At 39.7% G+C, this 15,027-nt stretch overlaps 1 protein-coding gene and 1 non-coding gene across 12 annotated transcripts in view; both read left to right on the forward strand.

The window, feature by feature from the left end:
• CAST (calpastatin) overlaps nt 1–15,027 on the forward strand; it is a 112,634-nt gene that overhangs the window by 63,294 nt on the left and 34,313 nt on the right. For 3 of the 11 annotated variants that reach the window (XM_055312808.1, XM_055312812.1, XM_055312818.1), the window contains 12 exons: nt 101–166; nt 848–889; nt 2,714–2,770; nt 3,112–3,225; nt 4,453–4,536; nt 8,098–8,169; nt 9,719–9,817; nt 11,425–11,505; nt 12,089–12,127; nt 12,847–12,939; nt 13,076–13,168; nt 14,271–14,375. In XM_055312808.1, coding sequence (XP_055168783.1) covers nt 101–166; nt 848–889; nt 2,714–2,770; nt 3,112–3,225; nt 4,453–4,536; nt 8,098–8,169; nt 9,719–9,817; nt 11,425–11,505; nt 12,089–12,127; nt 12,847–12,939; nt 13,076–13,168; nt 14,271–14,375 — 945 coding nt within the window. The remainder of the gene's footprint in view (nt 1–100; nt 167–847; nt 890–2,713; nt 2,771–3,111; nt 3,226–4,452; nt 4,537–8,097; nt 8,170–9,718; nt 9,818–11,424; nt 11,506–12,088; nt 12,128–12,846; nt 12,940–13,075; nt 13,169–14,270; nt 14,376–15,027) is intronic. The other 8 variants (XM_055312813.1, XM_055312817.1, XM_055312811.1 and 5 more) reach the window with 7 other exon arrangements.
• On the forward strand, nt 10,767–10,871 carry LOC129501712 (U6 spliceosomal RNA). The gene has a single exon (XR_008662801.1). It is a non-coding gene; the product is annotated as a U6 spliceosomal RNA (small nuclear RNA).

The raw sequence follows: 15,027 nt of genomic DNA on the forward strand, positions 1-15,027 counted from the left end.
AGAAGGGGACTTGATATAAACATTGAGCCCTGTGATATATGTTATTTACTTGATTGTCAGATAAAATAAAATCACACTTGGGGCTGTGCTCTTGTATTAGGCTATTCCAGTCAGCAAACAGACGGGAGGACAGCATTCTCCTAACAAGAAAAGACACAAAAAACAGGTGATGTGGTTCACTGTACTAGGGGATATTTCTGTTTGCTAATGGCCATGTCAGCTGCTCAGCACACGCTAATAATTGTAGTTCCAGATCTTCGGTAACTCTCACCCATCACAGACTTTCTGGTAGACCTTAGTGACCCATCACTGAAATTCTGGCGCTAAAATTAAATGTCACTGCTTTCTGTACTCTTGGCTCTGTCACCATCCCATTGTTTTCACCATTGTTTCACTTTGGCAGCCAAAACCCGTGATATTTCACTCCAAGGTGTATGTCTTTGCCTTTGAAGGATAAGGATTTGTATATATTTATATATATTATATATAATATATATTAGCTTATATATTAGCTACGATGTTTATTGTTTATATATATTAGCTAATATATTAGCTACAATGTTTGTAGCAGTGTTTTCGTACCTTTGATACACATAACAAAAGTAAGCTGTAAGTTGCTGTCTAAAAGTGAGAGCAAAATATTAGGTTGCATAAGTGTTTATCTAAAGAGTTAAAATTTCAAGAAAAGTATAATAAACTGAACTCATAAAGTTTATATGTACATCAAAATCATCTTCTTTGCACTTGCTTAATTGAAGAAAATCCGTGTTAAACCTTGTTTACTATGTGTATTTTTTGCCTTTCTTAATTCCTTCCCTCTCTCCTTTCTGTATTTTTCTGAGTTTAGGCTGCAAAAACAGAACCTGAAAAGAAGTCACAATCAACTAAGGTAAGTGATTTAAGTCAACTAGTGAGTTATTTGGATTCTTAATAATAATAATAATAATAATAATAATAATAATAATAATGAATAACCCATTTCCTCTGTTGGTGCTACTGAATGAGAAAAGGATATTTTTTTCAGCTAATTTAATTAATTTTGGATTATCTTTTAAAATATGGTTATATATAGTCTAAGTGAATAATTACAATAAGTACACAATAATTACGATAAGTATACATGACTAAAATGAGTGTTTACTATTTTATACATGAGAACAGTATATTTCAGAAGGCATTTTGTTCAAATCTAGATTTTTGTTACTGGTGAAGTAACTGTTAAAAAAACAGCAAAAATGAAAGAGAAAGGACAAAAGGTAACGAGTGTCCAATTACTTTAAAGATAGGACATCAAGAATAAATGTGTGTTTTGAACCCAGCACCTACATACCTTACAGATGTGAACCTTTCCTAAGAGGCCTGCAGGTTTATCTTAACAGTCTTTTTTTTTTTTAAGATTTTATTTATTTATTCATGAGAGACACAGAGAGGGAGAGAGAGAGACACAGGCAGAGGGTAAAGCAGGCTCCATTCAAGGAGCCTGACGTGGGACTCGATCCTGGGTCTCCAGGATCGTGCCCTTGCCTGAAGGTGGTGCTAAACCACTGAGCCACCAGGGCTGACCTATCCTAACATCTTATCTCAGTTTATAGAACTGGTTATCAGTTTCTCAGGAGACAGCTCCTGCTTTCCCTTGGGAATGCCTTTCTCTGACTCATGGCTGTCTAGACTGAAAACCAGTCTACATCCATGTGGAGATGGACCCCAGAGTGTCTGTCTGTAGGCAGGGCAAATATTTCTCCTCTATAAAATGCTACACATTATTTATTTCAAGCAAGCATGCTTAAGCAAGTACTCAAGATAAGACCACAAGGTGTCCTGTGGGAAAGCACAGAGATGTACTTTAAGAAAGCACAGAGCTGTAGTTTAAATGCAGGCAAGGGTGAGGTCATCTGGGTGGAAGGTGAGACTTATTTATCTAAGGGTTATCTAAGGGTTGCCCCCCTTAGAATGACAATTCCATGGTCCACTGTAGAGGAGGAATTCACCAGTGAGACGGAAATTGTCTACTATTCCATATTTAAGTTTTGGCTGTTTACTCAACTCAGGAGAATTGGGTTTCTGATGTTATTTCGTCTAGTTATAATAGAGAAAAGACTGTAAATCATTAAATTACAGTGTTCATCTCCTATGAAGGAAGATTTTTAAAAGAATTTCTAGAGGGGGTTCCCTATCAGTAAGTGCAGAGGTCCTAGGGATCATGTGACCTCTTTGTGATTACACCTGCAGTTACCAAATGAGCTGTAGGAATTATGAAAAACAGTAAGTTAGAAATATATATCTATATGAGAAATCATTCTAAATCAAATACTGTATTTTTCATTACTCTTATAATTGTCAGTACTAGATGGTAGGATAATTACTGATGAGTAGCACGTGTGTATTTATCTAAACGGGTCTTTCCCAAGAGATGCAAATGGATCTGATTGGAATTTTTGTTTGTTTTTTTTTTAAGATTGTATTTATTTATTTATTCCTGAGAAACAGAGAGAGAAAGAGAGGGAAAGAGAGAGGCAGAGGGAGAAGGAGGCTTCATGCAGGGAGCCTGACATGGGACTCGATCCTGGGTCTCCAGGATCACGCCCTGGGCTGAAGGCAGTGCTAAACTGCTGAGCCACCCAGGGTACCCAGAATTTTTGTTCTTGAGTCTACCTAGAAATAATATAAGAAAGGACTCCAATGTAATTGAGATTTTATCTTTTGAAATTGACAGCCATCTGTGGTCCATGAAAAAAAAACCCAAGAAGTAAAGCCAAAGGAACACAAAGAGGTAAATGATCGTCTTTAGGACTTGATATTTGGTGAAACTTTTTTTGTGTGTGAGGAATTGAATTCTGGACATGTTTGTTTTTCTAGTTAAAATGGCACCACCATGTGGCAATAGTAGGACTGGCAGTTTACTAATATTAGTAAATTGCTGAATTTGGAAGGATATGGTATTATTTCAAATTTTGTACCTAAAGTAAAATTGTATCACATTTATGTCCCATGACTTGAAGTTCCTGCAATTCAAAAGTATATAGAACGCAACCATTAGGAACACTTGGCATCGCATAGAGAAAGCGTCTGTATTTGTCATCTTGTTAACCATGTGATGTGTGTGTGTTTCAGCCAAAAAGCCTACCCAAGCACGCATCAGATACGGGAAGCAAGCATGTTCATAGTGAAAAAGCAGCTTCTAGATCAAGTGAGCAGCCGACATCAGAGAAATCAACAAAACCAAAGGTAAGTAAATCAGATTGATAGAAAACACGACCATCAGCCAGGGAATAAGATGCAGGTCCTCTCTCTCCATGGGCATGTGTAATTGAATCTCTGGAGCTATGCTGAATATGCTCTGTACTGTAATGATTTGGTGCTGTCATTTTACTGGCTTTGCAAATACCCTTGTGGAAACTTGGCCCTATGAAAAGCTCAAGAAGTACATCAGATGGGGTATAGGGATGTTCAATCTAGCTTTCCGCTGCCCGGTGGTATCTAGTCATGCCTGTAGGGCAGCAGGCTCTAGTGTCTCAGAGACAGGAAGCTTGGGATAGAGCTTGCCTCCTAGACCCCCCTCCTTGGTGCTGTAGGAGTACCCAGGATCTGCATGATCTGCTCTTTTTTTTTTTTTTAAGATTTTATTTATTCATTCATGAGAGACATACCGAGGGAGGCAGAGATATATAGAGAGAAGCAGGGTCTTTGTAGGGAGCCCGATGTGGGACTTGATCCCCAGACTGGGATCATGCCCTGAGTCGAAGGCAGACGCTCAACCACTGAACCACCCAGGCGTCCCTGCTCTTTACATGGAAGTCTGAAAGAGGTGTTGAGAATTTTGTTGTGTGCGAGATGAATTTAGAGAGCCACAAATCAGAAAGAGATTCCATATTTGCACAGCTAATGGAGGTCCCCTATTGGAAGAAGAACAAACCTTTATGACAAGAACTCTTCCATCGAGAGCTCTTGAAAGACGTCAGGTAGGGTTGCTTCACAGTGGACTTGAAAGAAGACGTTACGCATTTGTGGCCAACTGAATGCAGCCATTATGCGTTTTGTTCAAATCTATTTTGTTTGGCTCACAGTATTATTAAAATTAATTTTCATGAGCTGCCAACAATTGAAGTCCTAATGTTTCACATAAAATTCAAATTTCTAGCTTCTCTTGAAAATCAGGTTATATGGCAACAAGTGACAAGAGCTTTATACCCGGTATATGTACTCCCAATTCATCAAAGCCCCTACCTGGCCCATTTCACTCTCTGTGCACCTGGGGGGGGGGGCTCTATGCTCTTGAGTCCAGCCTTACATGGTGCCCAGTGTTGTACCATGCACAGTAGAAGCTAGTAACTGCTCCTCTGCAAGTTGTCCTTGATGGTAAACTGGCTTAATAGTGATACTTGAAATGCGTGATCTTGAAAATCGTCACTCAAAGATACTTAGTTATATTAATCTTTTTTCTCCCACCTTTAGACTAAAGCACAGGATGCCGTTTCTGCCGGTGGGGAGAGTGTTGTTGCTGGTGCAGCTGCAGCATCTGCCACAGCAGCTAACAAGGTGAGCACACACAGGCAGACATAAAATATGCAGGTGGGCCTCGCGGCCTATCAGGTCTGTTCCACAGAAGTGCGTGCTTGGTGAAGACCCCTTCCAGCCTGGGCTTTACGTCTGTTTCTCAGTAACCTTTTAGTTCCTGTGGTGCTCCCACACTCAAATAACCTGTATTTGGTAAAACCAAATATGTTCTTATGTGAAATTTACTGAAGAAGAGTTCACATCTAAAGGTCATAGAGTAAGAAGGATAGCAAAACCGATTTAAGAATTCATATATTGGGCAAATACTTATTGAGCACCTACCATGTATCCGGTATCAGTACCAAGAAAAATAAGATGTGAGTTGACTCAGGTCCTGCTTTCAAGATTTATAGCTTTGAAATAAAGTAAATTAAGTTGCTATATTTGAGCAAGCACTTCTCTCAGCTTTCAACATGGACAGCATCTACCTTGATATGCGTAAGTCACAAACAGTCCTGGCATCTACATGAGTTGATGGGGGAAGTTTTAGAAGGAGACGTTCCCAGCCCTCTCTGGAGAGAGGATGTGTGTCCCTCTGACTAATGATGGGCGAGTCTTCCTTAGGTCACTTGAGAAGCTCCTTCAAATACTGGCCTGGAAATGTAAGATGAGAAGTAGTCTACTGTTTCTACCCATAGCGATAGAGTCAGTAATCAGTTTAGGGACCGTGTCTCCCTTGAAATGCTATCTGTCTCTCTGGAAGCCACAAGTAAGTAAGTGCAACAACAATAAGAAGATGGAAATGAAGTTTTTTTTTAGGTAGTACGTATTCATCTGTTTTTCCACTTTTCAAAATGGGACAGGTATCCCCCTGTAGGCTAGATGGTAAGGAAAGTCCTAGAATAAAAGTATGGCACATCTCCTTGAAACATCAGTTTTTCTCAGATTTTGAAAAGGAAGAGTCACATTAGTTTATAACCAAACTGTATTGCTCTAATTACTATTCATATCACCTTGAGACTTGCACCCTTGTCCCCAAGGGGTATACATTACTGTGTGGTGTTGATGAGGGGTACTTAGATGAAATGGTTTGAAAAATGGATAGATTTAGCAGATTTGATAGATTTGAAAAGCTTTAAAAGTATAATTAGTTTGAAAGTTTGTGCTAGATGTAAAGTAGCCAGGGAAGAAAATGAAAGCTAAACAGTAAAATAAGAGGCTTATGTGGAAATCTGGTGTGTGTTGACTTGGCCTTGAACTTAGGACAAAACATTTCTCTTTCATTTGCCTCTGATTCATCTCCCATAAAATAGAATTGTTCAGATCTTCATTTTGGGGAAGAGGGGGGTCCATACCATGTTTTAATGCCCTGTGATTGTTTAATGACTGCAGGACACCCTAGCTGCAGGCTAGCCTATCCAGGGCCAGAAAAAAAACCGAATCCCTGGGACTGCATTCCAAGGCAGATGAAGACAGGCCCCTACAAGAAGGTGTTTGGTTAAGGAACTGAGGGATTTTGTCCGTTTGTAGGAATCCAAGGGACTTTGAGTCAATCCAATTTGAGTTTGACTTAAAGGATGGGTAGTTGCAGGCTTGTAGGTTCAGCAAAGTGCAAAAGTGTGAGATGTTCTGGGTTCAAAGTACATTCCACTATGGGTAAGGCACCAGGATTGTGCAGGGTTGGGGGTGGGGGGGACTGTGAGACCAGAAACAGAAGACGAGGCGCTGCTGTGGGGAAGGCTGAGATGAGTTGACTGGAGTGGTAGCTATGCAACCAGTAGAGGATAAATGTTGAAGGTTGGAGAGCAGTTGAGTGATGTGAGTGCACCCAGCTTCAGGACTGAGCGACGGCAGTGGGTGGGATGAAACGGGAACAGAGATCAGAAGGCTGGTCAAGGACTGTGGCCTTAGTCTTCATGAGTCCTAATTTAGCATCTCTTAGAGCTGGGATAGAACCAGAAGTGGAGGACTCATTGCAGAGGTAAAATCTTCAGGTTTCAGAAAATGATTGCCTGTGATGGGCAGTGGTAACATAAACTCTGAGATGACGTGGGGCTTCAGGGTCTCATGAACTAGAGTCGATAATCCCAAGGTGAGGCAAGGGGGGCCCTGTCAGGTTCCTACAAGCACAGGGACCATGCTGATGTGAGTGAGCACCTCCCTAAATTGTGAGCTGGTCCCTGGTTACCAGTGACAGGTGGACAGAGTCAGAAGGGGAACTGGTTGAGGATGAAAAGTGGTCTGAGTTTGGATAGGCCAAGTTGAAACGTCAGAGAGAGATGTTTAACAAGGCAATTGGAATGAATTGTTGTTTGTTTGGAAGTACAGGAGAATGGAGAGAGTGAGCAGAGAGGGGAAGAAGGGAGAAGGGAGAAAGAACACGAATGAGTATCTCATGAGGTTGCGGCTGAATCCTGGAAGTGGATTCCACTGCCCAGAGCCCGGCTCCTACCTTGCTGGCCTCCAGAGTGTTTTTGACAATCGCAGTGGTCACTTCTTTAGCACTTAGTCGGTACCTACGTAATGCTTAGCATGTACCAAATGGGACTTTCACACTTCAGTACATAAATTTATCCAGTCCTCACTATGCTCTAAGGTAGGTGCAGTCAGTGTCACACGTGAGGATCCTGAGCTACAGAAGAGGTGTCCTGCCTGAAGACTCCTGCGGCCAGTAGGTGGCAGCTGCTATGCTCCCCACCCTCAGGCTCTGCTGCCCACATTCCAGAGCCCTCCACATGAGTTTTCTATTGTATTAAATGGACAGCTTCACCTGTCTAGTTCCTGCCAGTCCTTGCAAGCGCTTGGGCCTGGCCTTAGAGGATGGTTTTGCTTGGGACCACCAGTGCAAGGCAGAAAGGTGCAGAATGTGGAGGGCTGGGGGCAGCACGAAAGAGGTGCCAGAGACCAGACGGCCCGAAGGCCAGAGGATAACTGGGTGATCTTGGCCACGGCAGCTGTGAGAGAGGAGTTAGGAGAGGGGTGCTTCCTGAGGTCAGACTTTGGAGATGTTTACGTCTGGATGAAGCATGGAGATTGCAGATCAGAGGGTTTTGGCAGTTTTGAAAGAGCAAGTGAACCAGTGATGGGAAGGAAATTCATTTTAGGGAGATTAAGAAAGGAGCGGATGATGAAATGCTAAAGCAGGGAGTGTGGAGGTCTTCATGTGTGCAGGCAGGGACTAAAAGAGCGACAGGAAGAAGTGGCCACTTAGAGAAAAAAAATTCCTGCGTGCTGCAGACTGACGATGGGCCCTGGGAGAGGCAACGGAGAGCCATGAAGAAAGAGACAGCAGTTTTGGATTCAAGCATTGGTCTTTCCTTTACTGTGTGAACTGGGAAAAATTATTTAATATCTCTGAGTCTTGCTCTCCACATCACTAAATGAAATTAATGTTATTTACGCTGTCCTGATAAAGGATAACACATACAACATGTTATCTGGCACAGAGCAGCTGTTCAGTGTGTGATCACTGCTATTAATATTTTAATGAGCTCATCTTTAGATATATCATTGAATTTTAGTGAATTATTTAATAATTGAATTTGTTAAATTGTTGAGGAAAGATGTATGAGAAGGAGTTTTTATTTCTTTCTAAAACCCCAGCAGAAAAAAGAAAAGAAATCACTAACATCGGCTGTACCAGTTGAATCCAAACCGGGTAAACCACCTGGAAAGGTATGAAGATAGGGCATTTCTACATGAGATAATTATTTATTCATAGTCTCTATATTCTTGATCTGATTTTTTTAAGGGCAAACCATATGAAGTAAGATTAAAGACCTTTTAAACGAATTATTGCTATAAGCTAAAAGCGTCATTTTTTTTTCCTGGGTATGTTTGGAACACTTTATATTCTAACCCTCCATTCCGAAAACTCTAGTTACATCCCATGGAGTTTACATTCCAGTTTCTCTCTTGTAAATGTAACTTCTTTAACCAGAGGTATCACTAAAGAATATAAGGCAAGTCTTTATTCGGAAATTTCCAAATGAATCAGTCTAAAGCTAACAGATCCCAAATTTGTATTACATGATCAGTTCCTAAAACTGTAGTGGGAATATGGTAGTTGAAGGGGAAAAATTAATCATTTTTAATCTGAGTTAAATAAAGTAAATAAAGGGTTTTTCCCAGAAGTCTTGTTTTAAATGCAACATATTATTCACAATGAATCATTTTTAACCTCAAAGATAGGATAGAGGCACTCTTTCATTCATTATACTGATTAAAACTCATATTGACAAAGTAAATTGTCACTTCTTATAACCTTAACATCCCGTTCAGGTAATTTGTTTTGTAAACATCTTCGGGTAAGCAAGTGAACAAAAAAACCCACAAATGAATGAAAGAATACAGGCAATCCATTTCTGAAATACTCTAATAGGAAGAGTGTTACCTAGAGGTTTTTTTGGAGTTCTTTGTAAATATGTAACTCTGGAAAACTGATATGCAGTAAATACTAGGCATTTCTCCTATTGCATACAATAACATTATTGCCTACAATATCATTATTCTTTGTGTTTTGTTCTTTTTCTTTTTTAACTGTCAGTACATTGGACTGGCAGCTTTAACAGACCCATTTGTTCATGTAGTTAATACCATTAGACTTACCGAAGTTGTAATTTTTAGGGGGTGAGAAGTAGGGAGAGAGGGAGAGAGACAATCTCAGGCAGGCTTCCTGCCCAAGGTGGAACATTACTTGGGGTTGATCCCATAACCCTGAGATCATGACCTGAACTGAAATCAAGAGAGCCACCCAACCACTTGAGCCACCCAGGCACCCCTAAAGTTGTGATTCTTACCTCAATGTGGCTTTCTGTCCTTTCAACATAGAATGTGTACTCTAGGACCTTATGTAATAAAGTCTATTAGAGACCAGATTTTTACAATTTTGATGTTTAAAGAACTTTTGATGTTTGGTGTTTTTCTGTACAGGAGGTTTTTGTTTGGAGCGCCTGGGTGGCTCAGTCAGTTAAACGTTTGCCTTTGACTCAGTTCATGATCTCAGAGTCCTAGGATAGAGTCCTACATCAGGCTCCCTGCTCAGCAGGGGGGTCTGCTGCTCCCTCTATGTCTGCCTGCCTCTCCCCCTGCTTGTGTGCATATGTGTGCTCTCTCTCTTAATTTTACTGAAATAAATAATTTTTAAAAAGAATTTTTTAATTAAAAATTTAGAAGTGAAATAAGTATTACTAATAGCATTTAAATACCCCTCTTTCTTTTCTAGTCAGACATGGATGCTGCTTTGGATGACTTAGTAGACACTCTAGGAAAACCTGAAGAAACTGAAGAAGATAATGTACCATATACTGGACCTGAAATTTCAGTATGTGCTTTTGATATCTGTAAAGATTCATACTTAATGGGTAGGAATGCAGATAAGGTCATGGTCATGAGGCACCAAAGAACACCTAATGCTCTGTCACTTGGAGTAAAGCAGATGGTGGCATTATTAATAATAGCAACTAAAAATTAGTGTTGGGAATGGAAATGGCTTGTCCTATGGTAGCTATCTATTACATTGACTCAGTGACCATTTATTTATCATTGTGTTATGACTGGTGCTGGGATAAACCTTATTGGGTTACAAAGATTTTTCTGTCCTTGAGATTTAAGTCCACTGGACTTGAACTTATTTTGACTTCTAGAAATTTTACCACCCTCAGTTCATCCCCCTCACCCCGCCTAATTCCTAAAAAAGCAAAAAAAAAAAAAATTACATGTTCCTTGATATTAAAAAGATTAAAAGGACATGCTGTAGATTGGAGGAAATACTTGCAACAGACATGACAAAGGATTTGTTTTTCTAGAATTTATGAAGAATTGTAAATAAAAAAGACAACCCAATAGAAAAATAGGAGAAAACTTGTTTGGCTCATAAATATGTAAAATTCTGTAGGAATTAGAGAAATGATACCAAACTATGAAGAGACCATTTCACACTCATCAGATTGGCAAAACTATAAATGTCTGACAGCTCATGTAGAGCTTGTGGATATTGAAGATGTGCTTACTCTTCAGGTAGCAGTTCCACTTTGAGAGAGATTCTCTGGGAGGGAGCCTTGCCCGTGTGTACCAGGAGTTATAAGAATAAAACATTTGGAAAGGATTTTGATCAACAGCAGACAAGATGATATAATGGAACACTTTACAGGGGTTAAAACAAATTATTCATGTATCAACATGGATACATTACAAAAGCATAGTTTTGAATAAAAATACAAAATGATATCTAAAATATGCCATTTCTATAACATTTGGAAGTATGCAAAATAGTGCTCAGTAGCAGTGCATATGCTAAAATTGGAATGATACAGAGAAGATTAGCTTGACCACTCTGTGCGGAGCACATGCAAATTTGTAAAGCATTCTATATTTTTTCAATTAAAAAATATGCAAAGTAATACTACGTATTGTTTGTGGGTACCTACATATGGAATAATTGTGTTAAAATGCACTCAGTTTTAAGTGGGTAGGTATAATAAAGTTCTGGATGATGACTGGCTAATAAGGAAGATGAATGAGATTATAGAGGTTAGTTAAACAGGATATATTATCAGAACTTTTTGTCTTAGAAATTACATCTCAAAGCCTTGGGTATTAGGTTATAGAGATGTTTATTATTAACTTTTTTGTATGTTTTGGAAATAGTTAATGAAAAACATTTTAAAGTAAAATGTACTTTGATATAAGACTTAAATTTAATATAGTGGTTTGAATGTTTTCTAGTTATTATATATGGGTTAGGCTAACTAAAGTGTTGTATAAACTTAATTTCAGTGTTGTGTAAAGCATTGGCTTTTTAATGGCTTACATTTCATTTCAGTAACTCCATAAATTACTAATGGGAATAGTAGTTTGGTTGCCAAATACACATATAACGTTCTCAGCTAATTAATTATATAATATCCCTGTGTGTGGTTTTTATTCCAGGATCCGATGACTTCCACCTACATAGAGGAATTAGGTAAAAGAGAAGTCACACTTCCTCCAAAGTACAGGGAACTTTTGGCAGTAAGTTAAATTATCGTTTACTTTTTTACTGTTTACTTTTTTAGAACGTGATCTTTATCCCTTCAGTATAGTCACGTTATTTAGATTTAGAAAATATGATGGGGCAGGTGAACTTGTTACAGTGACTCTCAGTGTATCCATTTGCTAGGGCTGACATAACTCAGTACCATAGACTGGGGTGGCTTGAACAACAGGAAGACATTGTCCTACAGTCTTGGAGGCTGGAAGACTGGAATGGGTGTGGGCAGCGTGGGTGTGAGGGAAGGATCTGAGGCCTCCCTCCTTGGTATGTACATGGCCATCCTCCCTCTTTGTGCATCTCTCAGTCCATGTTTCCCCACTTCTGTAAGAACAGGAGGCATATGGGACTACCGCCCATCCTAATGTCCTCATTTAACCTTAATTATCTCTTTAAAGGCCCATTGTCCAAATATAGTCACATGCTGGAGTACTAGGGGTATAGAAATTCAACAATATGACTTTTGGGAAAACACAATTCATAACACTCACTGAGCCTTACATTTTGCCTGTTGTAAAAATTACTTTTGGTCGCTCAACATGACCAAATTAATATTTGTTTCAGAAAAAAGAAGGTATCACAGTGCCTCCTCCAGACTCTTCGGTGAGTTTACATAAATGTCTTCTGAGATCCAGGTTAACCTGTTTTTAAATCTTTAGTTGTGGGAGGCACCTGAGTGGCTCAGTTCAGTGTCCAACCCTTGGTTTCGGCCCAAGTCATGTTCTCATGGGTCATGAGACTGAGCCCCAAGTCAGTCTCTGTGCTCAGCAGGGAGTCTGCTTGAGATTCTCTTTCTTTTTCCCTCTGCTTCTACCCCCCTCACACTCACTTCCCCTTGCTCTCTCTCTCAAATAAATAAGTCTTTAAAAAAAAAATCTTTAGTCGGGGGATATGTCATCAATTCTCTATATTATGTCTATGGCTAATCTCTAAATCAAATTAAGTTTCCATCTGTTCAGAGGCCGGGGATGACATGGGGGTTGTTTCAGTGCTCATGGATTCATATGTAGTTTTTTGTTTGTTTGTTTGTTTGTTTGTTTTTTAGAGGAAGAAGAATGGAGCCAAGAAAGTTTTGCAGTAAAATAAATGTTAATAGAATGAGAATATCCTAACACGTGATCCATTTAAAAGAGGGAAATAGGCAAATAAGATTAGTGAGCACCCATTCCCTTCCAAATGTAGGCTTTCATCTGAGTTAGTTGATAAGATGTTTTATTTGGTAGTAAAGGAATGTCAGATTATTCTTCCTTTGCTGAGTTTATATTGTGATCCTTAACTTGAATGACTCTCATATATGCCCCATCGTGTCCCTGTTTCTTTAGAAACCCATGGGGCCCAATGATGCCATAGATGCTTTGTCATCTGACTTCACCTGCAGTTCACCTACCGATGCTGGAAAGAAAACTAAGGAAGAGGTATTGTTTTAAACATAATTGCAGTGCTTGTTAGAAACCATATCAGACTTTAAAACAACAACTTCTTTTTAGTTCTGGTTATTGTAATTGCCCTTCTTTCATCTATAAGTCTGATCTTTTGTGTTTTGCCTTTCAGAAATCTACAGGAGAAGAGATTTTAAAAGCCCAGCCAGCCAGGGTAACCAAAAGTGCTGCTTCACCCCAAGAGAAAAAAAGAAAGGTGGAGGAGGTATAAATAATTACTTCTTTGAAAATAACCACGGTCCTTCTCCTAACAGCAGTTACTTTCCTGAGCCTGATCCAGCTGATTGAGGATAATCACAATAGAGCGTTATTCCTGATGTGGAGCATTTTTTTTCCCTCGGGTCTGTGTAGATTAGTGAATCCAATCAGGGTTCTATTGATTATATCCAGGCAAGCCTTCTGTGTTTCTATGAATGCTGTTCACGATTTGAGAACAGTTTTCTTCATTGTGAAACAAGAGTATTTCACCATTAAAATATACAGAAAGACAGACACCAAAAAAAAATGCACCTTTGGAACATACATCTTCACTGTGATTTTTTTTTAATGGAGTTTGACCTGTGAATAAATCACTAGTGGGATGTTGGCCTAGCTGTTTCAGGTCACTTCTCTTGACCACAGCCACGTAATTGTCACAAATCTTGAAAGGTGATCCAGCGGCTCAAGGCTGGATGAGAAAACGTGCTCCATCTGCAGACAGTCCAGATAGTGCAAGGAGCATGTCTGTTGGATCTGCTCTGCCTCTCCCTTCCTGGAGGGGACAGTTTATTTTTATCTGGCAGGCTGGGGGAGCGGTGAGAGCACCACACCCCAAGAGTGGGAGTTCCTACAGCCATTGGCCATTGTGCCTTCAGAAAAGAAGGCTGCAAGGGGCCACTCTGGGTTTCCTGGCTTCCTGGGCTTAGCTAGTTTGCTAAGGGACAGGGTTGTCAGAAATTATTTTTAGAGACACATTTAAAAAAAAAAAAGAACAGGAAAGTGAAAGTTTACTTCTTGCAGCTTTTATTTCTATGCAAGTATTTTATAATAATATCATAGCTTGATAAATAAGGGGTGAAGTGTGCCCCTGAGGGTAGAAACTGTGTAAGACACTGTGGAAGTATCTTAGCCCCAGTATTTTTTCACTGGTAAGTTCTTTTTCCTTTCTCTCTTTTGTTAGGTTTCAAGTAGCACTGCCTTCTCAAAGTCCTTCTCTAATCCACGACTCCTCTGACAAATTTGAAATTAGGATTTCACAGAGAAGTGGATGGATTGTGCAGGCTGAGGAGATGTTGTCTTTGTTAATGTACAGAGTTTTTCCTTTTTAGCAGGACGCAATGAGTGATCAAGCACTGGAGGCTCTTTCAGCTTCTTTGGGCAGCCGGAAGCCAGAACCCGAGCTGGACCTCAGTTCCATTAAGGAAGTCGACGAGGTACTGACCTTGGAGTTTATTGATAAAACGCGTCAGTCTGCAGGTTATGAAACTAACTGCCTTATGCATGTTTAGAATTCTCACACAACTTTGCTTTATTGGAGATTAAAAACAAATTGCTCTTCATTCTATCTTACTTTCAGAGTCCGGTTAACTTAGATCTTCAGTCCTGGGCAGTTAGAGTTTGCCTTATAAACCATCTAGAATTTTAATATTTAAAGTGAATGCTAATCTCTTTTGCCAATGCTTCAGTGACCTGACAAGACAAGATAACGTGGAAGCAGTGGCCTGGTGAGAAATAGGTTTATCTGCTCTTGTGGACATGGAAATGTGTATTTTCAGAAGGGTTCCAGGTGCCTGTCTTTATAAGGAAAGAGGGAGAATGCTGTCCATGGGATGGGAAGAGCCTTCTTTGTGGAACTATGGAGAAAAATGTTGAAAATCTTGTCCCAAATTAGAATAACATCAAGTAACAATTAACTCTATAAGTGGAGTTCCTGTGTGCTTAGAGTGTGATGATGGGGGGTATTTATCCCACCACACTCTGACATCTTAACAAGTCTTCTGAGCCAAAGCAAGTTTCTGTTTGGTGGAGAGGAGTTTTTTTTTCATGAGATTACAGTTTTTGAAGACTTTTCCAACTGAGTTATCT

This window comes from Nyctereutes procyonoides, unplaced genomic scaffold (assembly GCF_905146905.1).
Source record: "Nyctereutes procyonoides isolate TBG_1078 unplaced genomic scaffold, NYPRO_anot_genome, whole genome shotgun sequence".
Lineage (NCBI taxonomy): Eukaryota > Metazoa > Chordata > Mammalia > Carnivora > Canidae > Nyctereutes > Nyctereutes procyonoides.